This window comes from Rhinolophus hipposideros (genome assembly GCF_964194185.1).
Source record: "Rhinolophus hipposideros genome assembly, chromosome: 3".
Taxonomy (NCBI): domain Eukaryota; kingdom Metazoa; phylum Chordata; class Mammalia; order Chiroptera; family Rhinolophidae; genus Rhinolophus; species Rhinolophus hipposideros.
In genome coordinates, this window is record NC_138049.1 from 46,298,113 (window position 1) to 46,324,903 (window position 26,791).

A 26,791-nucleotide genomic window follows, 5' to 3' on the forward strand; every position below is an offset into this window, starting at 1 on the left:
CAATTTCTAGTATGTTGCAATGACCAAATCCAACAAAATTGAGGTTTTGGACTAGCTGATCCTTTTGGATGTGATAAATAAAAGCAAAATCTAAAGTTACATAAATCTTTTCTTCTCCAGAAAGACAAGGCATATAGTCTAGACTCAGAACAGTCCAGCTGCTAGCAGGAATATGCCACAGGTTGGGGAGTGAGGGGTTTTAGGGAGGTGCCATCAAACCTCCCTCAGATGTCTTTTAAAACAGAAATAAGTAAACATCTTTCTAAATGAGTTCGACACTCAAAGGCAAGAGGATGATTCAAGTCTCTTGTTTCTGGTCCTGAGCCTCCAGGGTCACAGTGCTGCCAGTCACCCTCAGAGCATTTACTGAGTGTCAGCTAGAGGGGCTCTGGGCTTGAGAGATGCCAGTGAGTGTGGCATGGCTGTGCTCTGACAATGCTGTCTTCTTGGGGAGACAGACACTTCACCCACTCTGCAGAACAGTGTGGGAAGTGCTGCAAGAAGCCAGCATGCGGTAGCACCCAGAGGGGAACGTGTCCAACCGAGGCTCTCTCTTCAAGACCCTTACTGGTGCCACCTGTCCACTGGTAACACTCAAGCCCGTGATCTCTTAGCACAGTAGTTCTCAAAATGTGGCTCAGGGGCCCATGGGAGTTCTCCAGGCTCGCTCAGGGAGTTGGCCAGGTCAAACCACTTTTGTAATGATACTGAGGATTTCGGGATGCACTGTCTTAGCTATTCTGCCACCTTGAGACCAGATGGTAAAATTTATCACCAGCCCAACCACCTCTAAACTACGATGATTGGGGGATAGAGAGAGCGACAAGGGAAGAGAAGGAAACATTGTATTTAAATTATAATTCCCATTTTAAAAGGAAAAATGATGGTGTTGAGGGAGTGCTGGAGTCATTTGCTTTCCAGCAGCAAAGAAAATGCAGATGGAGGTCCTTTCCTGTTTCTGTAACTCACTTGGGAGACCACGGGATTTGTGACTCTCCCCTCAGCATCCAGGCCGTGCTTCTCTTGCTTCTGATCAGCAGCCTGGCTGCTACATACTTTAGCAACTCATATTTCACGGTCCTTCTCTTTATAAACTAATGCTAGTGGTTTAGTTTTGTGATTTTCTTTATGAAAACATCTTCATAAACTATTGAAGTTCAATTTCGGACTATAGTTCTTATTTACCAATTGGATGACAATTACATTGGAGGCCACTTAGATGAATGTATCGAAGAAATGAGCCCATAAAAATATTTTGTGTGTGGGTAGCAAGAGTTAAATGATAGCTTACTGTTCTTTATTAGTAAATGGCCTTCCAGCTTCTGAAAATGAAAAGGGGACTCAAAAGTCTGTTGAAGGAAGTTGCTCATGTGTGGATAGAGAAACCTGAGCTACCGTAGGAGTGTATCAGAACACGTGCAGTTTCCAAAGAGGTGTGGATTCATCACCTCTTCCAAAGGGAGCACATTAAGTCTCCATAAGGAAGTAAAATAGATCATCTTCCTTCAATAAAGGATTCACTTAACCATAAAAATCATCAATTAGCTCTTCTGTTAGAAGAGATTCTGAGAAGTGATATTTATCTCAACAAAACAAATAAAAAATGCCAGGGGGACAAACCAGAAAAAGAGAGTGTGTCTTTAAACTGGTCTTAAAAGAGCAAAACGTGATTTCAAGAAAAGTATGTTTGGGACATTAGACCACCTTCACCTTCTCTGGCCTCTCTAAGCCATTTTATTCTGACCAGACAACACCACATTCCTTTTGCCTATTATTTTGTCATTCTTTAATCCTAATTTTATGATGGCATCAAATCAAAAATGTCTGTTCATTAGGACTTAACTTCTATCTGCAATTAAAAAAAAAATCCCAGAATCTTGGGATTGGAAATACTTTCAAGGTCAGTTAGGCTGGTCAGTTTTCCTTCTCCCATTAGATGGCTTGGTTTTCTTCTTTATTTTGTCTATGAGGAGGGAGAACTGAGACAACTTGTTTTTTTAAAAAAGCAGAGAGATAATGAGATCAAGTCATTTGCATTCAACTATTAGAAAATGCAGAAAGTTGTCCCTATTAAGTTTGACTAAACGGAGAACAAACCATATGTGTACACGAGGAGTCAACTCTGATTGGACACCACATGTAACAGAATTGTACACCACAAAAGTCATGCAGAGTAACGACTTTTTAATGTTTTATTTTGATATAATTTCACATTTATAGAAAAATTGTAAGAATAGTTCAAAGAACTCCTTTTTACTCTTTCTCAGATTTACCAATTACTAATGTTTTGTCCCATTTGTTCTGTTTTTCCTGAATCATTAGCACTTTGGTGACATCTTGTCCTTTTACCCATAAATACTTCAGTGTTTATTTTCTAAGAACAAGGACTTTCAAAGTAATACATTTTAGACCAAAACACAAACTTAACATGAAAATCATCAGAATAAATGAGAAAAATATGTTAACTACAAAGAAAACTACTCCTTTTGCACAAGAGAGGCATTTCGGTCCTGTTGTTCTTCCTGTGATACGCCCAGGCCCTCCCAAGGGCCTGGCACACAGCAAGTGCTCAAGAAATGGCTATTAGTTTCTTAATGTCATGGTATGAGACTATATTGATCACAAATCTAAACAAAGTATGTCTAAAATAAAGCAAAGGCAATGACAGTACAATATTCAGTCATTTCTTTATTACCTATAGTTTATAATTCACCAATTACAAAAAGAGGAGAAACCTTCTGATGTGAAGGACTGACAGGCAATTACCTTTTTTAGATGAGACAAAACAGATTACAACATAAGCAAACTGACTCTGTTGGTCCCCATTAGGGCCACCGTGGGGACCTCCCTTCACAAGTAGCGGTTTCTGATGTATTCTCGGTACACAGAGGTGTCTTCTTTCCCAAGGGGCTGCGTGATACCGTGACTGGCCTGGATGTGGGCCTGGAAGATCTCTGTAGATTTTCTATCTACTCTTGGAGGCTGAACTTCATAGATGTTGTCTTGTGAGAAAGCCGAGATGGGTGTTCTATAAAACAGAAGAGAAGAGAAGGGAAGGTTATGTTAAAGAAATAAAGTGAAGGACCACAGGGAGCGGTGGTCTCCAAGTGTTTGAGAGCTACTGACCTTGAATGAGTGGGCTTAGTAGTAACACGTGGCGGTAGTGACGTCCCCTGGCCCCTCTCAGATGGCTTCCTCCTCTGCCTGGAGGACAGAGCTGGACCAGCACCTGCCCCGGGAGCTTTCCCGGAAGCACAGGCCAGGCGGGCAGCCCTACTCTGTTTCCACAGCCCTGGGCAACCCCGTCTATGCATCCAAATGCCTCCCTCACGTGACCGGAGTCGCTTTAGGTGGGTGCTGGACAGACTTTTTGCTCCTTGTTTTGTATATGGATTTGGTATCCTGTAACTTTACTGAATTCATTTATTAATTCTAACAGCTATCAATAGTCTTTTTTTAAGGAAGACTTAGCAGGAATCAGTGACGTAGAAGATACTAATAATTCCTGTGTCACACATTGATTAGAGGAGTAAATGAGCTTATGTGTAAAGTGCTCACTTAGCATAGCGCCTGGCACACCGTAAGTGCTCAGTAAATGTGAACCATTGTTAATAATGATAGGGGCTTAATTCCTTGTCTGCAATTCTGACATCCGAAAAGTTTTAATAACCTAACGTTACTTTGCTGGTAAAACCTGATCCAATTGAAACTCATTTGGTGGCACATCCTAACCTGGAGTAAAATACTCATCCCATTTCCTGTGAGTATTAGTGTGTTTCATTGTCAGACAAGGTATATGTTCCACTGAGGTGTGCTAACACCCCCAAAATTCTGAATTCTGAAATAGCCTCAGGCTTTAGGATAAGAAGAGATTGTTGATCTGTACTAGGCAGCTTCCTTCTTTTCTGGGATGATTTGAAAAGTGCCCAAGAATCTCTCTATTCAAAAATACCCCGCCATTCCCACCTCACCTAACCTGGTATAGCGCTCAAAATTGCCATCCACCCCTTGGGGAAGGTGCTGTGAAAATGCATCTTGCTGTCTGACATACCCTCTACTCATCAAAGGGTGAGCACCTACTCGTTATTACATCCTTAGCAGGAGGCAGGGCCTCAAGGGATGAGTCAACCAAGTCAGCTGTGATGCAGAGTGAGTCCGCGCGTACAGTGTGGGTGGAAGGTCAGGAAGAGGTCACTGACAGGGGAGGATGGTAAACTAAAAAGATGTGTGGGGCATTGGGAGAGCAATGACGACAACACACTCCACCACTTAGCCCAGGGCTGGCCCTGCCAGGTGGAGGGGAGTTCTCCATTCCCGGGCACCAAGACAACACAGAGAAAGATCTGGAGGATCTATTCTGCTAGGCTGGCACCTAGCCTTGTTCATGTGCATCTTATCAGAGGAGTCAGGAAAGCATGCTGGATGCTGACGTTTGGTTAGCTGGGACTCCTAGGGCTGGGGGACAGAGCCTGCAGTCAGAAGCAGACTTGGACCGCAGACCCAGTTAGATCTGTACTTGGTGCGTCGTCAACATTTCAAGGGACACGAGGAAGTGTAGACACACACGGAAGACAGCAGTCATACACTAACACCCTTGATCCTGATAGGACGTGTTACAATTAAACGTGGGTCTTTCTTACTCTCCCAGAAAACAGTCAAGGCAGCTTCCTGTGTTTGCTTTTATCTAGAACACTAACACATCCTGCCATGGCGGGAGGCTCTGCATTAAGTCACATTAAATAAAATCGCATTAAAATAAAATCAACTAGAGGTGAAATATTCTTTCTGGAAGCCAACCTCAACTGTTTTCACCTCAGGGTAATATATTTCAACTGAAATTTGGTAGATAGTTTATGAAATACTCCCATTTTTTCAAAGCACTCTGATAATTTCAGATAATCTTAGAGAATGTATTCTTCCTTAAGTAAACAAAAAACAAAGGTAAAACGATTTACTCAAAGTTAAAAAAAATTAAAGACCAAGGTGAAAGGATCCTGAGATGTCTGAATCTCACTTTGAATGTCAGCCCGATAGCAGTGCTTTTCTTCAAAATATAGAAGTTAGTTATTGTCATGTCTGTGGCTAACACGTTATAATGGTGAATAATTAGGATGATTAATATATTCCCAATTTTCTCTCACAAAGGCATAGCAACTCTATCGTCATTTACATAATTCCAAGTGAGATGTTAGAATCCTTTAATGATTGATAATATTCAGGGTCAAACCATTTTAACCTGAACCTTTAAAAAGGAGGCTCATTAGCTTTTTAAAGATAATTATCAAAGCACGGCCACAGCCTCACACACCACCTACACCTGTCTAGCATCTTCTCCTTCTCACATCCCTTTCACATGTATTATCTTATTTACTTTTCACACCCATCTTGGAGGCAGGAAGCACAGGGATTGCACCCTTCATTTTATAGATGAGACATTTGAGGTGGGACAGCTTTCAAATGGGACTAATGGTTTCTGTCCTGTCTCTGAAGCCTGACCTTTGCCAGGACCCTTATGAAGGCCTTAATGAAGTCCTCTCTGGCAGAAATCACACCAGACAGCCAACACACGTAGGAAGCTACCATCTGGAATTACACCTTAATGTAACTGAGAAGGGAGCGTGCCAAGTCACCGAGACACTGCTTTATCCTTCAGAGACCTCAGCTGCAGACACGGGCAGGCGGGCTGTGGGAGGTAACAGGACCAGGGCTCCCGACGACGTAAGGCCAGGACAACCACAGGCTGGGCCACAGACTAGCCATTTCCACCCAGGGCCTTGGGTTTCTTGTCAGTAAATCAATCGGGAGTCCTCACCCTGCTTCTGAGTAAATTGCTTTACTGCCCCATGGCATCATGGGAAACCATTACAAACACTCTAACTACGAAATGCCAAACATCAGCCTTCAATGGTAGCAGACTGAGTGGCAGGTAGGTTCAGGGCTCCACCACCACCTCTCTATAGTTGCGAAAAATGTACGGAGTCAGAAAATGCATTGACTACCCCCTTTGTCCTTTTTACTCTTCTAGATTCAAAGTCTATATTAACAAAATTGTGACGTTAAAATGTTTGTTAGTGGATCTGGGCCAGGAAGAAGCTTAAGACATACCCCATGTTGTCGGCAGAGTCAGAAAAAAGAGCAGGAAGAAATGGGTTCACAAAGAAACCTTTGTTTCCTCAGTTTCCTCAGATATCAAAAGCCCGTCACAACGGGCTCCTCATGGTTTTAGGGTAGTGGTTCTCCAACTATGGTCCCCAGACCAGGGCATTCGCATCACCTGGGAACTTGTGAGAAATACAGATTCTCAGGCCTAGTCCAGACTTACTGAATTGGAAACTCTGAGGGCGGGGCCCAGCAACGGTGTTTAACGAGTCCTCCAGGTGATTCTGACACTTGCTAAAGGTGGAGAACCCTTGGTCCAAGGATTGTACAGTATATGCTACATAACGTGTACAGAACGTGCTAAATAAGACCTTATTTGTGGTCAACCAGCAGCACTGAACATTTTAAAGCAAGAACTTTTTTCTTAAATAATATACTACTACTAACCCTACATTGAGAAGGCATAATTAAACATTTAATTATAAAGATAAGCAGCAATATTAGATTCATCACACACTTCCTCATGAGGAGACACTTTTGATTTCCCCATTGGCTTATACATATCCAAGGTGGGAAAGAAATATGCAAACATCCACAGGTTGGCACTTGTCTCAGAAGGCACTGGAAAGAGATGGAGGTAAACCCAGTAACGCTTCCAATACTACACGGAATAGTCTTTTTTATTAGTTTAGGTGGCATCTGTTTTGGGATGTGAAAAACAGTCTTTAAACACTGAATGATATGGAAATTGTGAGACTACTTTCTTTTATTCATTCCAGTAGAAAGAGCTGGATTATGGTTGCACTTTCACGGTGGAAAACAATGGTTCCACATTTCTCTCCTCCTGGCCATAAAGAGGGAATTGTGTTTTTTTTTCAGCTTCTCCTCACAGACCCCAAAGGCACAAGACCTATTGCTCCTAATTCCAATGCTAGTTGTATTTCTGGAGATAAAGCATTACAATTACAAATCTGTAGGCTTATTTCTTTTATCTATAAAACTTAGTTCTATCTTTAAGGAGAGCTCTTATAGTCTTATTTAGAGTAATGCATTTGCCAGTTCATTTATGGGTTGCTTAACCTATATTGCTTACTCAAACACCAAAGATTGATGACACCTAGCCTTAACCGCAGTTCCCATTCATAGAAGAGCAACACTTCGGGCAGAAATTAATTAGATACACCACGTGCTTTTAAAGAAAATTCTTATTCTTGCCCTTTTATACTCTTTCTTAAGTGTGGCATTACTCACTTGGTTAAAATGTGACCATGTCTGATAACAATTGTATCTTATACTTGAATGCAGAACTAATGTTTGAGTTTCTTTTAAAGTTCAATTCCTGTTGAGGATTTTTTCTGACTTACATGTGTTGAGAACCTAATAAACATATTCTGGTTTCACAAGAAAGTTTTATATATATATCAGAAAGTATTTTATATATATGCGTATGTACATACACATATATATAATTAGTTTCAGGTGTACAAAACAATATAATACAGAATAAATGTGGAAACAAAACAGAAATAGACTCAGAGATACAAAGAAAAAAACTGAGGTTGCTAGATGGGAGGGAGTTTGAGGGATGGGGGAGAAGGAGAAGGGATTAGAAAGTACAAATGGGTAGTCACAAAATAGTCACAGGGATGTGAAATGCAGTTTGGGGAAATACAATCCATAATGTTGTAGAGATCACGCAGGGTGCCAGATGGGTACTGGACTTATTAGGGAAACCACTTCATAGACTGTGTAGATGCCTGACCATTATACTGTACACCTGAAGCTCAAGTGGAAAAATATTGAATGTCAACTATAATTAAATATATATGTAACTAAATATATATGTAATTAAATATATATGTACATATATAAATAAATATATATGTAAATATATATAGTCACAAGAAAATATTTAACTCAGATTAAAATCTCTTTAATTTAGTAATGTAGTTGGTGATAGAAAAACTAGACAATATTCATATAATTTCAATAATTTTATATATGTGATACTTTCCCATATGTTAAAATCTTATTATACTTTCTCTATGATTAGCATTTTGGCATGCATCAAACCCCATTTGGCATTTCCAGAAAATTTCGTAATGGCTCTAGTCACAGAATAGGTTTCCCTTCCAGTGGTCCCACCTGTCGCTACACAAACTAAGTATTCTCCCAACAGGGCTGTTTTCACCTCACCAAATCGTTCTTTGTTGGTCATGACTGAATCACAGAATGCAGAGACTATAGAGCTGAGAGGACCTGACCACAGACCTTGGTTAGCCCCTCGATTTGCAGATGACGATCCTCATTAGGGCATTTCTCTCATTCCTTCTACTTCCTAGGAGAAAACTACGTTCACGTCGATCAGATGCTCTGTCTCGGTAACAAAACCTCAGCAAATGCTTGAGTAGCACTAGCCCTTGATGATGAGTCTATGTGTCGTTCTGCCAGTTTGGTCATCTCTACTAGGAAATAATAACCCTTATAATCTAACGGTACACATTAACATGCAACGATGTTCTCTTGCTGTGCCTTCAATATTGCTCAGAGCCTTTTGCCATCCCTTGTGGATGCCATTCGAACATTTTTTTGGTGACCATCCACTGCTTTTCTTTAGTCCCCTTGTTAGGTTGCTTGTGTCTTTACAACAAGGCCCTCAGACGCTGAAGCCTCGTCATGAATCTATTCTACCAAGATGATGCAGTGAGAACGTGCTTGCTTCTTCATGTTAAAAAGATCAACACAATGCTGCACATTACTCACCTTCCTTGCACAAGTATGGACATCTAACTCCGAAATGTAGCTCTCAAACTGCACTTGTCCAATATGGTAGCCACAAGCCACATGTGGCTACTTAAATTAATTAAAATTAAGTAAAATTTAAAATTAGTTTCTCAGCAGCACTGGTCACATGTTTAATGCCTGATAGCCACAGCAGCCCATGGGCACTGTATTAGCGCAGATACAGAATTTTTCCATCATCACAGGAAGTTCTATCGGACAGACTGTTTTAGAACCACTTTCCTGTTATTTTTTCCCTCAGAAATTCTGGGTACTTTTTTTATGTCTTTCTAGGCCCATTACCCTAATGTAATATGTTTCTGCAGAGCATTTATCACTATCCAATCATTTACTTATGTGTTTATTTACTCACTTGGACGTGAACTCCATCTCTGTCACCCCTTTATCCCCAGTGCCCAAAAGAGCACCTGATACATAGTAAGCTCTCAATAATTATTTGCTAAATTATTTGCTAAATGATGTCTGGTTAAGATAGGTGATTTTACCTTGGGTTTCTAAATGCAGAACCTGAATTTAGTGTGATCTGGATTATTCTAGACTATAGGGAAGCTATAGTCTATTTCCCATCACGAGCCTCGCCCTTAGGTTCCTTAGATGGAGCATAGTGAACTAGAAAACTGAGGGAAAGCTGGAGTGCTTTCTAGAGGAGCAAAGCTACCAAAGGGGCTCAAGAAACAAGGGTAAGACAGGAGGGGTGAGTTCTTACCCCTTTACCCCTCTTTAGAGGTGACAAGATGGTGTCTCACAGAGATTAATACATTTACTAAAGGGCTGAAGTCAAGAGAAAAGTGACAATCTTCAAACCACCTCTACTACAATGAAACAAAAGGCAAAATACACCCCCATATTCTGGGATCTTAGAAAGCAGGCTCTGCCTATACTCACTTTTATATAACCTGTCCCACCAATTTCAGTATTGGAAGTTGAGTAAGCACTAAGGGTTACCGGCCGCCTTGCCCCTGCCCCCCGTAGGGCACTTTCACATGTCTTTGGGTAAATATAGGTGTATGATAGACAGAGCAAGGGTGACAGGCTTGAGGGGCAAGCACTTGCCGTGTATTGGGAAACTAAACCATGTTATTAGCTGCTGATGACATTCTAAACATCATCAAGGTAAAGAATAATAATTAATTCCCTTTTACTCCTAAAAGACAAGTTCTCACATACACAAAATGCTATGAATCTGATACACAGCCCCCAGCAAAGTCCAATTATTTCAATCTTATGCCATTAAGAGCTAATGAACGTGACACAAAATAGGAAACAAATCTGACTCCAAATCTCAACAGTTCCGAATCCTTTTAACAGCTGCTATGCTAACGGGATGACTGAACGGTCCCCCAGCCCTGACACTGAAAGGCGGGCTGGAAACTCACAGGCGGGTTAGGATCCATAAAGCGAAGATGGCAATGCCAGTCCCTCTATAAACCACCATTAGAAGGAGCAAAAGGGGTGATGGGAAGGAAGTGAAGGAAATCGTCTATGATGCTGGAACAGAAAATGTTGCAGCTCCTGTGTCTGCATAGAAGGCCCTTCAAAGGCTCGGCAACAAGGAATCTCAACTCCTTAGAGCAGACTAGGTCTTTAAAGATTTTGATAAAAGTGGAACAAGGGAGCATTTTGGTCATCAGGACAGCAAAACTTTTACTGTCTGTGTGTGTTTCTTAGACACGCATCTGCCTTCAGCCTGCAGGGGCGCTGTGAAGGGCACTGCAGTCTCACAAAAGTTGAGGATTTTATGCGTATGCCTAAGCAACATGAACAACACAGAACAATTATTTACAGAACGTACACAATGACCTTAATATAGCTCAAAGAAATTTATGCAGTTGTAATGAATGTCTAAGACTGCTAAACTCTTATCTTTTGAAGACTCATTTGTCATCAGACCCACTAGATGAAAAAACAGTGTATGTATGCGCACACACACGACTGTATGTAATAGATATATTTACCCGTAACATGTAGTTATGGCTATATACACTATTATATACATGTACGCATTTTTTAAACACAATGCTGAGGAAAGGGCAGTATATATGTATTACAACCTTCCCCCACAAAGTGATGTACTTCAAATGAGTCCATGTGAATTCACTGTACAATGCCCATTTTAGTGTGAAGATACTGGCACAGAAGTATATAGCTGATGAGCATCTAGGGTACTGGAGCCAATAAATCTAGATAACACACTGTAACACTTACTATTTTTTAGCCGACCTGGAACATCTTAAAAGGTAACTTTTTATTTATACTGTTATATACTGGGGTGCCAAAAAATGTGTACACATGGCTTGTATTCATCTTTTGTTATTGGTATATGTTGTTACGATTTTAATAGTTTCCTTCTTAAAACATATACATTTTTTGGCACCCGCTGTATCTATGATCAATGCAATACACACTAGAGCCTTAGAAACTGTTACAAGTTTGCCAGAGGGGGCACTGGGGAGAAGGTGGTAGAGCCCTTAGTCCCCGTAGTTCTCCTACATCTGCCTAATCAGGCAGTGCCCATCTGGCAGCAGTACATGTAGAGTTAGGGACATGAAAAAATGACAGGCTACCAGCTATACTTTTATTGCATCTCCCATTAGCTAATGGGAGTATGGCTAGTATACCAAGTACCTTACTCCACTATCCAGGCAGGGTGCTTTCCTCATTCTTGCCTAATGGGGTTTGATCACTGCTAATACATATGGCAGTTGTATGTTCCCATTCTCTCCTTTGTGAATGACAGTTTTCCTTTTCCTTTGCCACCATTATATATTAGGAACAGTCAGTCTTTTTGTTTATAGGTCACTAAATTACACGCCACCTCATCTGGACCAGATAAAGAGAGCTAACACAAAATCCAGAGATCCTGGACTTTGAGTGGAATACAGTAACTTATGGTGGGGGGTGAGGACTGGGTTCTACCTATAGCAAGAAGAGTCCTTGTTGATAACTGGACAACAAGAGGGAGATTTCTCAGTATCCATTTGAACTGCCCTTCTAGCATGCAGAAGCTGAAAAGCAAACAATATCCCAGACTCCCTTGCAATTCAGTTTCAAAACGTGATTTAGAGTCTACCCACCACTTGTACTCACAGGAGGCTTTGATTTGGAACTGAGTCATATGGAAAGAAGCAAGATGTAGGATATGTTTTGCAGACTGTGGCAAAGCTGACATATTCTTGAGTTGGCCACTGCAGTGGCAGCTCCTTGATTATAGCTGAGATGGCTGGTTTTGCAGCCAGAGCTGCTGTGATAGCTTCCTGATCAAGGCACATGTAGCAGCCCCTTTGATATTTTTCCATATGGTTTTGGGAGTTGTTCCTGGAAGCTTGGCGTGTAGTCTCTTTGGCCCTCAGTGATTCTGAAAACCACCTAAAATCCTGTAATAAATCACTGTCTATTTAATCTACCTAGGGTGGATTGTTTTCTGCAACTGAACTCTGATCACCATTGCTAGACAATGAGCAAAGCACATCCAGGTCCAGCTCTCTCTTGCTTTACCCAGAGCAGACAGCCAGGTTCCTACGTGACCCATTCCTAGATGGTTCTAGAAGGAAGAGGATACTTCCAGCCATTGGGCACATACGTGTGTATGTTTGCTGTCCAAGGAGACGGAAGGGATAGTCTACCAAAGCACACTGATGAGTGTTCATGGTGGTACTTTTTATGTTTTGCCCATACCCATTAATATCTTCATTGGTCCAGGTTTGGCAGAATGACACTGTTTTTACATTCTGTCTGAGAACTGTAAAATGAGAATGTAATTGTGTTTTTAAAAGAACTTTTGGTTTTAGAGAAATAAATGATTTTCGGGCTTGAAACAGGTAAAATGCTTCCAATTTACAGTGCAGTTTATAAACCGTATGGATTTCCTCCCATCTATAGGACATAGTATCTATCTTGTTATAGAATGAAATGCAGTTTTTCTCTGTTCCAGCTGTGTTTTTATTACAAACACTGGGGGAGTGGCCAACAGTATTGGGCTCCATTGTTTTGTTGAACATTTCAGCTGTTGTTTAATGAGAGAACACTTAGCTTTGAGCCACAGACCTCAGGGACTGGTTACCTGCACAGCACTAGGTCTGTTCTGCCAATAAAGGGAGGGCTGCACATCAGGGACCTAACAGCTGTTCCCACAGGGCAAAGAAAGAGCCGCACTGCCTAGAGTCCTCCTATTTGCCCTGCCTACGTGCAGCCCTGACTCTCCCCCACGTTAACCAGTCATCTCTCGGACATTTACACTGTGACCTCTGGGAGCCATCTGTCCCTTCTGTACTCAAATATCCTGCAACAGCAGGAGCAAAGGTCTGTCACTCCTTCAAACCTCAGACCAATGGGTTACCGTAGTGGTCACGTGTCTTATCGCCCACATGGAGGCGATGACACCTTACTTATATTCTTCTCGCCCTTTCAGGTATTTTCACATTTTCCTGGATGATTCACAAAGGGCTACCATTGAGTCTACCATGTCACACCATTACATCTCTTGTAACCTGCATCTTTTTTTTTTTTATTTAATTTTTATTGGGGAAAGTTGGGGAACAGTGTGTTTCTCCAGGGCCCATCAGCTCCAAGTCGTTGTCCTTCAATCTAGTTGTGGAGGGCGCAGCTCAGCTCCAAGTCCAGTCGCTGTTTTCAATCTTTAGTTTCAGGGGGTGCAGCCCACCATTCCATGCAGGAATTGAACCAGCAATCCTGTTGCTGAGAGCTCGTGCTCTAACCAACTGAGCCATCTGGCCACCCCGGCATCTTTTTTTTCTAACCTTTAATCTTAGAACCACTTTAGATTTATAAAATTATTGTGCAGAGGTTGGAGTTCCCACATAGCCTACATCCATTTTCTCCTATTAGTAACATCTTCCATTAGCATGGTATATTTGTTGCAAATAACAAGCTGATATTGACACACTTATTAACTAAAATCCAGACTTAGTTTTGACCCAATATCCTTTTTCTGCTCCAGGATCCCATCCAAGATACGTTACATTTAGTCAACATATCTCTTTACGTTTCTCGTGGTGGTGATAGTAGACTTTCCTTGTTTTCGATGACCCTGATTTTTTTAAATAATTTTTTTATTTTTCAATTACAGTTGACTTATAATATTATATTAGTTTCAGGTGTACAATATAGTGATTAGACATTTATATAACTTGTTAAGTGATCACCCCAATAAATCTAGTACCCATCTGACAGCATAGTTACGTGTTACAATATTATTGACTATTCCCTATGCTGTACTTTACATCCTCATGACTATTTTGTAACTACCAATTTTTATTTCTTAATCCCTTTACCTTTTTCACTCATCCCCTAACCTCTCTCCCATCTGGCAACCATCAATATGTTCTCTGTATCTATGAATGTTTCTATTTTGTTTGTTCATTTATTGTTTTTTAGATTTCACATAAAGTGAATCATATGTTATTTGTCTTTCTCTGTCTGACTTGTTTCACTTAGCATAATGCCCTCTAGGTTTGTTCACGTTGTTGCAGATGGCAAGATTTCATTCTTTTTTTAGGCTGAGTAATATTGAGTAATATTGTACATATGTACCACTTCTTCTTTATTCATCTGCTGATGGACACTTAGTTTGCTTCCATATCTTGGCTACTATAAATAATGCTGCAATGAATATACATATGCCTATGTCTTTTTGAATTAGCATTTTGGGTTGCTTTGGATAAATACCCAGAAGTAGGATTACTGGGTCTTTCTATGTCTCTTGTTTCTGTTAAAGTCTATTTTGTCTGGTATAAGCACTGCTAGCCCATCTGTTTTTTTCTTTTTCATTTCTGTTTTCGTGAAATACCTTTTTCCATCCCTTTACTTTCAGTCTGTGCGTGTCTTTCAATCTAAAGGGGGTCTCTTGTAGGCAGCATATGTAAGGGTCTTGTTTTCTTAATCCATTCAGCCACCCCTATGTCTTTTGATTGAAGCATTTAATCCATTTACATTTCAAATAATTATTGATAGATATGTAGTTATTGCCATTTTATTATTCATATTTTTTATCTTTTTTTTTTCTTAAATAAGTCCTTTTAATATTTATTGTAATATTGGTTTGGTGGTGATAAACTCCTTTAGCTTTTTCTTGTGTGAGAATGACCCTGATAGTTTTGAAGAGAACTTAACCTGCATCTTCTCAGAGTTGGCCTTTCCTTTACTAAGAATCAAAGAAAACTGTCTCTCGGAAGGAGCTATCAGTAGGATCATGAGCCTTCAAAACAAATCTTAACTGTCCTGAGTTTTCAGAAAGACTCTGTGACTTCCTGGTCGTCTGTGACAGAGCATTGGGTGAACTGGCCAGTGGATATCCGCACAGCTGCTGAAGGGATTTCTATGGGGGATTCAGTGGAGCAGGGGTTCCCCAACCTGGCTGATCATGACATCCAAACGGAGAATTTTATAAAGCACATATTCCTTGGCCTTAGCCCAGGTGTACTGAATCAGAATCTCTAGCAATAGGGCTTTGAATTCTGTATTTTGTATCCCTTTGAAAAGAAAATAATAATGCTAATTTTGTTTTGAATACAGAAAATTATAAAGAAAACATGGTGCATAATGTCAGTATTATTAATATAAATAAAAGTAAAAATACATAGAAAACTTTAAAGAGTAACCACAAAATCCAAAATGAAAACTGAATGCCTCCCCATAATCTACATATTTAACCATTTTCTAGGGATACTCTGGTTGCTCTCTGTTTTTACTGTTGCCTTTTGTTTGCTTTGGGATTTGTATTTCAATAAGATATTCTGGTATATAAGACATTTGGAACCTACTACTACAGAAGAAACATAGATTCAGCTGTGGGGGAGCAGAACGTCCCTTTCAGTGCTGATGTCCATTATAAAATCATAGAACCCTGCTCCTCCCCAACAAGTCAGCCTAAAGCCATTATTAGATCGGGCAGGGCAAGGAGAAACAGCCGGTGACAGCATGTGGGGAACTGGAGCCCAAGCGGGGTGAGGAGGGCGTCCATGTGGGGCAGCCTGAGCAGGGAGAGGCAGGTGTGGGTATCCATGTGGTGGGGTGACCTGCAGCCCAAGGGATGAGGAGTGCTTTCAGGAGGGTAGGTGTCTCTGCAGTGGGAGTGAGAGCCTGAATGCAGAGCATCTGTGTGAGGAAAGGGGTGGATACGGTGCTTATGGGAGACTGGTTATGTATGGGGGGATTAATAAAATAAATAAATATAATAAGGGTAACAGGAGCCAAGCTTCTCACTGCTGGAGACGGAAGTCACTAATATGGAAAGGGAGGACAGAATAAATGCTGGATACCCTACAATTACTGTTATCAGTATAAATTTATGGATTTAAATCTATCTATCTATCTATCTATCTATCTATCTATCTATCTATCTATCTATCTACCTACCTATCTATCTATACTTACCTATATTTATTTACATTATATTTATAAATACACTTATATTATATACTAAATATTTATGCAGTATATAAATATTAGTGTATACATAGATGTCTGCATACATTTACATATATATGCATATGTAAATGTGTACTTGTCCTATGAATGAGCCTGGGAGCAGCAACACCCCAATGGGAATGGCAAACCCAGTTCCCAGATCTTGGCTTTAATACCATTTTCCACTAAAAAAGAACCAGGGATCCTTAGAGAAATGGCTGATTTCGGGGCTGGGGCAGGCAAAGAACATGATGAGCTTAGAACATCTTGTGCCAGAAATCAAGGAAGTGCTCAAAAAATAATGAGGACATGTCCAAAGAACACAGAAGCTAGGTTAAAGGGACGCTGGTGAAATTGGGGCAATTTGAGCATCCAAATAAATAATGATAGCAACAGATTATTCCCCACTGAACAAAATAGGAAACGAAGATCTCATACTGAGAAAAATACATAAATGAAAAAAATTGAAAGTTTGATGAAGAAAGGGATATTTATATAGTTTCAAAGCATCTTCCACAAAATATTCACTCATTAAAAGAAGAAAGAGCAACTTCACAGTGAAAACACCCAGAAGATACAATACCACTTTAATCAAGGGATTGAAATAAAGATCATTAGTAATGGGACGAATTGAAATTGTGTGGCACCTGATAGGATGCAATGACCAGAACCCACCATCCTTCTGTGATAGTCCTGCCTCTATTCTTATGTACCTTAAGCCAACAAACATTTATTATGTCACAGTTTCTGGGAGTCAGGAATCTGGGACTGGCTCCAGTTCAAGGTCTCTCACAAGGTCGAAGTCAAGATGTTGCCTAGGAAGACAGTCAACTCAAGGATTAACTGGGACTGAAGAGTTCAATGCCAAGTTCACTTCACATAGCTGGTAGGACTCAGTTTCTCACCACCTGTTGATTGGATGCTTCAGTTCCTTGCCATTTGGGCCTATCCATAGGGCTGCTCACAACAGGAAGCTTGCTTCTCCCAGAGCAGGGATCCAAGAGATCACTTTCATAACCTGATCACTTCTGCTATATGCTCTTGATCACAAAAATCAACTCTGGTATAATGTGGGAGGAGACTGCACAGGATGTGAATAACAGGCAGTAAGGCCTTATCTGAAGGCTGGCTACCACACTGCCCGAGATTCATAACCTGAAGATAATCATGACAAACCCAAATCGATGGCCATTCTACAAACAATTGTCCTGTATTTTTCAAAGTGTCAAGGTCATGAAAATCAAGGAAGAATGGGGGAATTATTCCAGAATGAAGGAGACTAAAGAAACATGACAACTAAAAGTAATGTGAGATACTGGACTAGATCCCTTTGGGATTAAAGACCTTATTGAAACAACTGGCAGAAAACTTGAATGGGTTTCAGTAGCTTCATCAGAGGACCAACTGGTAGCAATGTACTGATGTTAACCTCTTGACTTTACCAGACTGTACTGTGACTTTGTAGGAGAATGTTCTTATTTCTAGGTAATACCCACTGGAATGTTAGGGAGAGATAGGATTTCAGGTCTGCAACTTACTCTCAAATGTTTTTCAGGGAGTCTTCTTTGTCCTGTAGTTGCAACTTTTAGATAAATTTGAGATTTTTTTCCAGATTAAAAATGTATATAAATTATAAAGACCTATGAGAGAAATTTAAAATTGTCCAAGTTAAAATAGAAAATCCTAATTCTATTAGGTAGAACTACACGACACTGCTGTTTTTATAGGTCAAAATGTGTGAATATTGGTATTTTGTATTTCATATGGTTCAGAAAATATTGGCAATTTCATATGATTCACCTTAATACAGAAAAATCCCAATGAACTAATCAACATCAAAGACAATGAAATTATGGATGTCAATAAAATGCAGTCAATTCACAGTGCGCATTGAGGATCTCGCTCCTGTAGTTACCCACTCTTTATCCAGAATCCTCAGCGTCAGCCTCTCTTGCAGACCCCTGTCCATCAGCACAGGGAAGCTGCTGTAGTGACTCACATCTTAGAAATAATTTCTTCATTTCATATTCCTCTCCAGTACAGTCCTATTTTTCTGCATCCTTTTACAGCATTTTTTGAAGCTGGTTTCTATTCCCCACGTCCCCTTACTCACTTCCCATTTCTTCCTAAATTCACTCCAAGTGGGTGACCATCCATAAACATTTGCTCATCATGGCCATCAATAACTTGCCGGTTCAGTTTTCTGTATTCAGCACTGCTGCCCACTCCTTTCTAGAAACATGTTCTTCTCTTGGTTTCTGCGAAACCACACTTCTCTTGAGTTTCCTCCTATTTCCCTCTTGGCTTTCATCTTTGCGCCCTACACTTCATCCTCCAGAAAGCACCTAGTCATCTTTTAGAGCTGTAACTCAGAGCATGGCACTCCACTGAAAATCCTCCAGTGGCTTCCTCGGGGACAGAAGACCGGCTAAGCTCCTGAGGGACCTGGCCCCCACTACGCCTGCCTCCTTCCCACAGCACATTCCTCTGGGCCTCTCCTTCAGCCTCTGCTTGCTTCTCAGACCTGCCAAGCTGGTTCCTGCCCTGGTCTTTGTGCACATTCTCCCTGCTTTCTTCCCAAGTCATCTCACGGCAGGCGCCTCCTTTTCATTCAGGTCTCAGCTCAAATGTTAACTCCTCAAAGCGACTTTCCTTCAAAACTTAAATTAAAACAGATCCCAACCTTTAGCAGCCCCGATCACTCTCTCCCATCACCCTGGTGTGTGTTCTTTGGGGCATTGATTCTAATGTAAAATTGCCTTATTTATCAGTTCAATGTTTGTTTGCCTACCCTAAAACATACACCTCCTAAGAGACTTTGTCAGGCTCGTTCTTTATTATATCTCCAGTGTCTCAAAAACAGTGCCTGACGCATAGTAGGGGCTTATAAAATATTTAGTGAATAAACAAATCACCTACTTCTTGTTTCAAACTGCTAATGATCCCAACCATCAGATGTCCCATGGTTGTGATAATGATAATTACAGAATCTTAGAGATGACCTTCCTTTCAAATCTTCTTGTCCAACTTCAGATCCAATGAAGAAACTCTCCACAACATTGCTGATAGGTTATCCAGCCTCAGCTTTAGTATTCTCAGTAATAGGACAACCCATGACTTTTCATAATGGAATGTCTACATGTCATTGTTGATAGCTCTAACTGTTTGAAAGATTTTCACTTCAGCGGCCCTAAATCTTCCTCCCGGTATATTTTGCTTATTGGTACCCAATGTGAAAAAAATCCGTTTCACCTGATAGTGATTCAAGTATTACTTGAGAGAATGATCACATGACTCTTAATTCTCTATTCTGAGATAAATACTCCCAGTTATCTCTATACTTCATGTGACATGAAAAATTAAGCAACACTGCACATGAGAAAGGTCTCCAAAAAATTAGCAGCTTGGTTTAAAAAAACTAAATCCTTTCTAAGCATTTTATCTGAAAAATAAAGTGTGAGAGTGGCCTGGGGTATTCAGAGACCATGGTCTCATTTCCCATGGCTGTCTTTCTGTTCTCTTAACAGCCTGCTTCTCTGCATCACACTCTTTCTGATACTGAGGGGACTGCAACAATCACTGACAGCCAAGCCCACGTGCAGCTTTCCCGAGGACAAAGACTTATATTTTTCAGAATATATCTTTGGGTCTGTGTTCTCACTTGTGAATACATTTAATAAGATGAGAGAGAACTCTCACACTATAACCGTTTGCTAATGAGCATTGTGGCAAGGGCTCTTTGCTGAAGGCATGAAACAGTTTATTCTACGAGTGAAAAAACAGTTTGGATCTTACTCCCCTTTGGGTTTTCAATGTGTGTGGGAGGAGGGAGGAAGAATGTGTGTCGTGGTTAAACAGGCAGCATCCCGATGCATATGTGTGTCCTTCCCGGTGACTTCCAAGTAGAGTAAGCATTCTAAGTATTCCTGAAGGAGCGAGACTGTGAAAAAAGAAACTGACAAGCCAGAGGATGTCTCAGGCAGTGCTCTTGTCCAAGCCCTCATTTTACAGATGAAGGAGCATGGCCCTGACAGGGAAGAACTCAGCGTTCAACAATGCCAGACGTGGGACCAGGCCCCAGGGTTCCCGATTCTTGGGTTTCTTTCCACAGATTCATGCTGCCTCTCTTATTGGGCTCCTGTACACATTTCCAGCTAACTGGGTAAGTAGGAAGGATTTTGTTTTGTTTTCTGTTTAAAAACCGAGTCATTGTGAATGACTTTCTCTCATCCACGTCCCCCAACATGATTATTTTAAGTCAATCACTGCTAGCTCATGGCCCTTGGCAGTGACAAGTTTAGGGACTGGCATGTGACCCAATCCTGGCCCATGAGGCATGAAAAGTCTGCTGGGCAGGTCCCGGGACTCCTTGCTCCTAAGAAGGAGACACAGGGAAAATTTCTTTTTCTCCCTTTGGCACCATTGGGTCTGACTGTGGTACTTGGACCTGCTACGGCCATCTTGCTACCAGTCTGAAGATGAAAGAGCAGAGACATGGAAAAAAACTGGACACTTTATGATCCCAGGAAGCTCCTGAATCAACCAACTCCAGAGCCTGCACTATCAGCAATCTTTCAGTGAAATAAAATTATAAATTATCTTATCGCTCAAATCAATTGGGTAAGATGTTCTGTTATTTGGAGCTGAAAGTATCCAAAGAAGTTCAAACAACTTTTTGAAAGAAATCTTTAAAAAGAAAATATCTGCTGCCTTAATTCTTTAAACAATAAAAATAAATAAATAAACATTTCTTTAAACAGTCAAGAATATCATTCTGGGGGAGGCCAGTTAGCTCAGTTGGTTAGAGCATGGTGCTCATGACACCAAGGTTACCGGTTCGATTCCCACATGGGCCACTGTGAGCTGTGCCCGCCACAACTAGATTGAAACAACTGCTTGACTTGGAGCTGATGGGTCCTGGAAAAACACACTTAAAATAAATAAAAGTTAAAAAAAAAAAAAAGACTATCATTCTGCTGGCCGGAACTGAGTAAAGCTATAATGTATCAATGTCTTGGTTACCTCAGCGCCACACACTGACATAAATGGTTAAATATTCTAGGCCTTTTTAAGTCTTAGAGTCCCCTTACACACTTAAAAACATTATTGAACTTTGGTTTATATGGGTTATATCTACTGATATTTATTGTATGAGAAATTTTGTAAATATTTATTAATTCATTTAAAAATAGTAATAATAAACCCAATAAATATTAACATCACTACCAATCACACCAGTATTGTTCATTATGATGTCTACAAGTTTTCTGATTTTGGCTTGAAACATCCACATTTATCATTAACAAATATTATCAACTGTTTCTCTTGAAGTGAAACGCTTATTTTTTTGTCATAATTATTTAAATTGGTGTTCCGTGAAAAAAGGGGTGAGTTCAAGCTCACAACTTAGACAATTTCACAAGTGCTTTTCCTTGAAACACCATCATATTTTGATATGCAGTGGAAGTGTTTTACATGTATTTCCCATTTTGTCACAAAGAATACTAAAAAGAAATACATTCAAGGGTTGATAGTTAATTTTTACTGCTTCATCAAGGACCTATATAAGTGTAACTGGCCTCCTTTCCTCCCTCCTTCCGCTTCCTCTCTCTCATTCTGCTTTAAGGGTGTAGCAATGAAGAAAATGACTACCAGTATAGTTTGGTGCCTCTACTTTGATCTCATAAACCCAATCAAAGGGTCTTGGAATCCCCAGGAGTTTGCAGACCACATTTTGACACTCATTGCTTCAAGCTTTTTATGTTTATCCTTTTCTTCCTTTGGTGACAACCTGCTAGCTGTCACTGTTTGTTACAGTCCATGCTACCTAGGGGAGGCTCCCCACTTTTAGCTGCACCCAGTAAGACTATGGGTTGGGGAAATTCCAGCTGCCTGAATCAGGCCAGCATGTTATTGGACTTTGGGTTTAAGAACCAAAGAAATGGATTTGAGTCCCAGCTTTATCACTGTATAAGCCCGGGGGACCCTCTCAGTTCAGTGCTGTGATGGTCCAGAGGAAGGACAGTAAGATCAGAATGTAGTCACTCCTTTATCCTTTTAATGCTGTCCTTGTTAGTCTCTTTGGGTATAGTGGGGTGAGTCAGCCTCACTCTTGGGTTTTGAGATTTTCACAATGGTCTCTTGTCTATGGAGAGTTGCTCCTTGGTCTTCTTGTGAGGGAGATTGAATTTGGGAATAACCTATGTCACCATCTTGATCCATGATTTTCTGATTTTCAGTTCCCTGCTACCAAATTGCTGAAGCAATTCAAAAGAATTCTTCAAAAGAATTTCCCCCTATATGTAACTAGCTCTTGGAATCCCTTAATCAACATGTCTAGAATCAAACCAGGATTTCCTGATTTTCATTTGACTGTTGTTTCCAAACACATGAAGCACTAAAAAGGTTTGCTTTGTTTTTATACATAACTTACTCATAGAATCTTATGATTAAAAGAAAAATTATGACTGTTTTATCTCAGTTGCAAAAGATGAAATTTTTTACATTTAAAAAAAATCTTCCCACTCAAATCCACTTTCCATTAGCTTGCAAAACACTCTTTATAAGATGGTTTATATTCCATTAGCAAAGGGTCATGGTTTCTATTCTGTCTGTATGATGTCACCAAAACACAATTAAGCCCCAAAATATCTGAGTAAAATATATCCTGATAAAGGAACTACCAATTTAGCTATTCATCTGTTGAAATAAGCCTAAAAGAGTTTTATTGTTAAAGAAGTATTATTTTGATGTGCAACACTTAAAAAGCACTAATTGATTTTATTTTGACATCGATTAATGAACTTCTAACATAATTATAAGTAGTAAAACAAAACGGTTAAAAAAGTCAGAATAGTCTCAATTCCTCTTTTCTTCCAGATCAGGGCACTTCCCAGGGAGTCTACTTGGGTCTCGCCTCACAGGGATCACTGCTGAAATCTTTGGGTTTTGACCACAGAGAATCAGACAGAAATGAAGAAAGGGGAGGGGTTTACATTAACTAGCACTCAGATTTTGGCAGACCACATTTATCCTTGAAACTACAACTGAAAAGATCCCAGCCAGGGGCTGTTTCCATCCTCAGAGCTGAACTCATGGCCCTGTCTGGCCAGAGAGCTTGGTGTGCAGTGGAAATAAAAGGATGCTAATTAATATCAAAAAAACATATGAATGTGTAACTCTTACCAGTAATAGTAAATATATAGTAAAGTCAGATTCTCTGATGTTGTAATGATGGTGTATAATTCACTAGTTTAAAAGTAACTAATTTAAAAAATAACCATAACTACAATAATTTGCTATTGAATATATAATATAAAAAAGATGTAAATGATAATATCAATACCCTAAAATGTAAGGGGGGAGATGTAAAAGTTGAAGTTTCTATATGCTATTGAAGTTATCAACTAAAAACAGGATATTATAAATATAAGATATTTTATGTAAGCCTCATGGTAACCACAAAGGAAAAACCTGCAGTAGATACACAAAAGATTATGATAAAGGAGTCAAAATATACTGCTATAAAAAGTCATCAAATTACAGAGGAAAACAGCAAGAGAGGAAGCAAGGGACAAAGGATCTACAAAACAGAAAACAATGAACATAATGGCAATCGTAAGTCCTTACCTATCAATTTCTTTAACTATAAATGGATTAAATTCTCTAATCAAAAGACAGAGTGACTGAATAGATTAAAAAACAAGATCCAATGGTATGCTGCCTACAAGAAATTCATTTTAACTTTCAGAACATGTAGAATGAGAATGAAGAGATGAAAAAAAAGATATTTCAAGCAACCGATAACCAAAAGAAAGCATGAGTAGCTATATATTTATATCAGACAAAATAGACTTTAATGGTCAAAAGGACAAAGTCATACAATGATAAAGGAGGCCAATCCATCAAGAAGATATAATAATTGTAAATATGCACCCAATATCGGAGCACCTACATATATAAAGCAAATACTAACAAAACTAAAACGAGAAATAAACAGCAATACAGTAATAGTTGGAGACTTTAACACCCCACTCTCAATAACAGATAGATCATCCAGAGAGAGATTCAGTAACAAAACTGAGAATCTGAACACTATAGTCAGATAGACCTAATAGGCATATACAGAACATTCCATCTAACAGCGGCAGAACTCACATTCTTTTCAAGCACACATGGAACATTTTCTAGAATAGATCATATGTTGGACCATAAAACGAGTCTCAACAAATTCAAGAAGCTTAAAATCATACCAAGTATCTTTTCCAACCATAATGGAATGGATTTAGAAATCAATAACAGGAGAAAGCTGGAAAATTCACAAAGACACATAAATTAAACAATACACTCCTGAACAACCAATGGAGCAAAGAAGAAATTAAAATGGAAGTAAAAATTATTTTGAAACAAATGAGAATGGAAACACAACATACTAAAACTTATGGGATGCAGGAAAACTAGTTACAAGAGGAAGGTTTATAGAGATGAACACATTCATCAAGAAAAAAAAAATCTCAAAAAAACACAAAACCTAACCTTACACCTCAAGGAACAACAAAAATGAACAAACAAAGCCAAGAGTTAGCAGAAGAAAGAAAATAATAAAGATTATAGCAGAAATAATAAAATAGAGAACAGAAAAAATTAAAAAAAGATTAACAAACTAAGGGTTGGTTCTTTGAAAAGATTAAAAAAAAAGATGACCTTTTAGCTAGACTAACCGAGAGAGAGAGAGAGAGAGAGAGAGAGAGAGAGAGAGAGAGAGAGAGAGAGAGAACCCAACTGAATAAAATTATAAATGAAAGAGGAGACATTACAAATGGTACCATAGAAATACAAAGGATTGTAAGAGACAATGATGAGCAATTATATACCAACAAATTGGACAACCTACAAGAACTGGATAAATTCCTAAAAACTTACAACCTATCAAGGCTGAATCATGAAGAAATAGAAATCTGAACAGACTAATAATAAGTAAGGAAATTGAATTGGTAATAAAAAACTTCCCAACAAAACCCAGGACCAGATGGTTTCACTGATTAATTCTACCAAAGATTTAAAGACTTAACACCAATCTTTCTCAAACTCTTCCAACGAACTGAAGAGGAAGAAACACTCAAAATCATTTTATGAGGCCTGTATTATACTGATACCAAAGCTAGATAAGAATATTACAAGAAAAAAAAACTACAGGCCAATATCCTCAATGAATATAGATGCAAAAATTCTCAACAAAATAGTAGCCAATCAACTTCAACAGCACATTAAAGGGGTCATACATCATGATCAAGTGGGATTCACCCCTGGGCTGCAAGGATGGTTCAACATATACAAATCAACAAATGTGATACACTACATTAATAAAATGAGATAAAAATCACATGACCATCTCAATAGATGCAAAAAAATTGAAAAAATTCAACATCCATTCATGATAAAAACTCTCAACAAACTGTGTATAGAAGTGTTCCTCAACCTAATAAAAACAAGATATGACAAGCCCACAGCAAAGATCATATTCAATGGTGAAAAGCTGAAACCTTTTCCTCTAAGATCAGGAACAATACAGAGTTGCCCACTCTCACCACTTCTATTCAATATAGTACTGAAAGTCCTAGCTAGAACAATCAGACAAGAAAAATAAAAGGGATCCAAATCAGAAAGGATGAAATAAAATTATCTCTGTTTGCAGATGACATGATCTTATATATAGAAAATCTCTACAGACTCCACCAAAAAAACTGTTAGAACTAATAAACGAATTCAGTAAATTTGCATGATATAAAATCAAGAAACAAAATTCAATTGCTCTTCTATACACTAACAACAAATTATCTGAAAAAGAAATAAAAAAAAATCCTATTTACAATATAAAAAAGCAATAAAGTACTTAGAAATAAATTTATCAAAAGGTGAAAGATCTGTATAATTAAAACTATAAGACATTGATGAATGAAATTGGAAGAAGACATAAATCTATGGAAAGATAGTCTGTGTTCATGGACTGGAAGAATTAATACTGTTAAAAAGTTCATACTACCCAAAGTAATCTGTAATTACAAGTAATCTATTAATTACAATCTATTAATTATGAACTCCATCAAGATTCTAATGGCATGTTTTACAAAATAGGACAAATAATCCTTATATTTGTATGGACACACAAAAGATCCCAAATAGCCAAAGCACTCTTGAGAAAGAAGAACAAAGCTGGAAGCATCACATATCCTGATTTCAAACTATATTACAAAGCTATAAGAATCAAAACAGTATGGTATTGGCATAAAAAAAGACACAGATCAATGGAACAGAATTGAGAACCCAGAAATAAACCCATGCATATATGGTCAAATAATATTTGACAAGGGAGCCAAGAATACTTGATAGAGAAAGATAATCTATTCAATAAATGATTCTGGGAAAACTGGGTATACACACACAAAAGAATGAAAATGATCCCCCA

General features: G+C 39.2%; 1 protein-coding gene across 1 annotated transcript in view; it reads right to left on the reverse strand.

Annotated features, from left to right (window-relative positions):
- Nucleotides 1-2,168: 2,168 nt before the first annotated feature.
- The window catches only part of FIG4 (FIG4 phosphoinositide 5-phosphatase), a 109,038-nt gene continuing 84,415 nt past the window's right edge, over nucleotides 2,169-26,791 (reverse strand). The window contains exon 23 of the mRNA XM_081036901.1: nucleotides 2,169-3,028. Within this exon, the coding sequence (XP_080893027.1) occupies nucleotides 2,851-3,028 (178 nt within the window). The 3' untranslated portion in view covers nucleotides 2,169-2,850. The remainder of the gene's footprint in view (nucleotides 3,029-26,791) is intronic.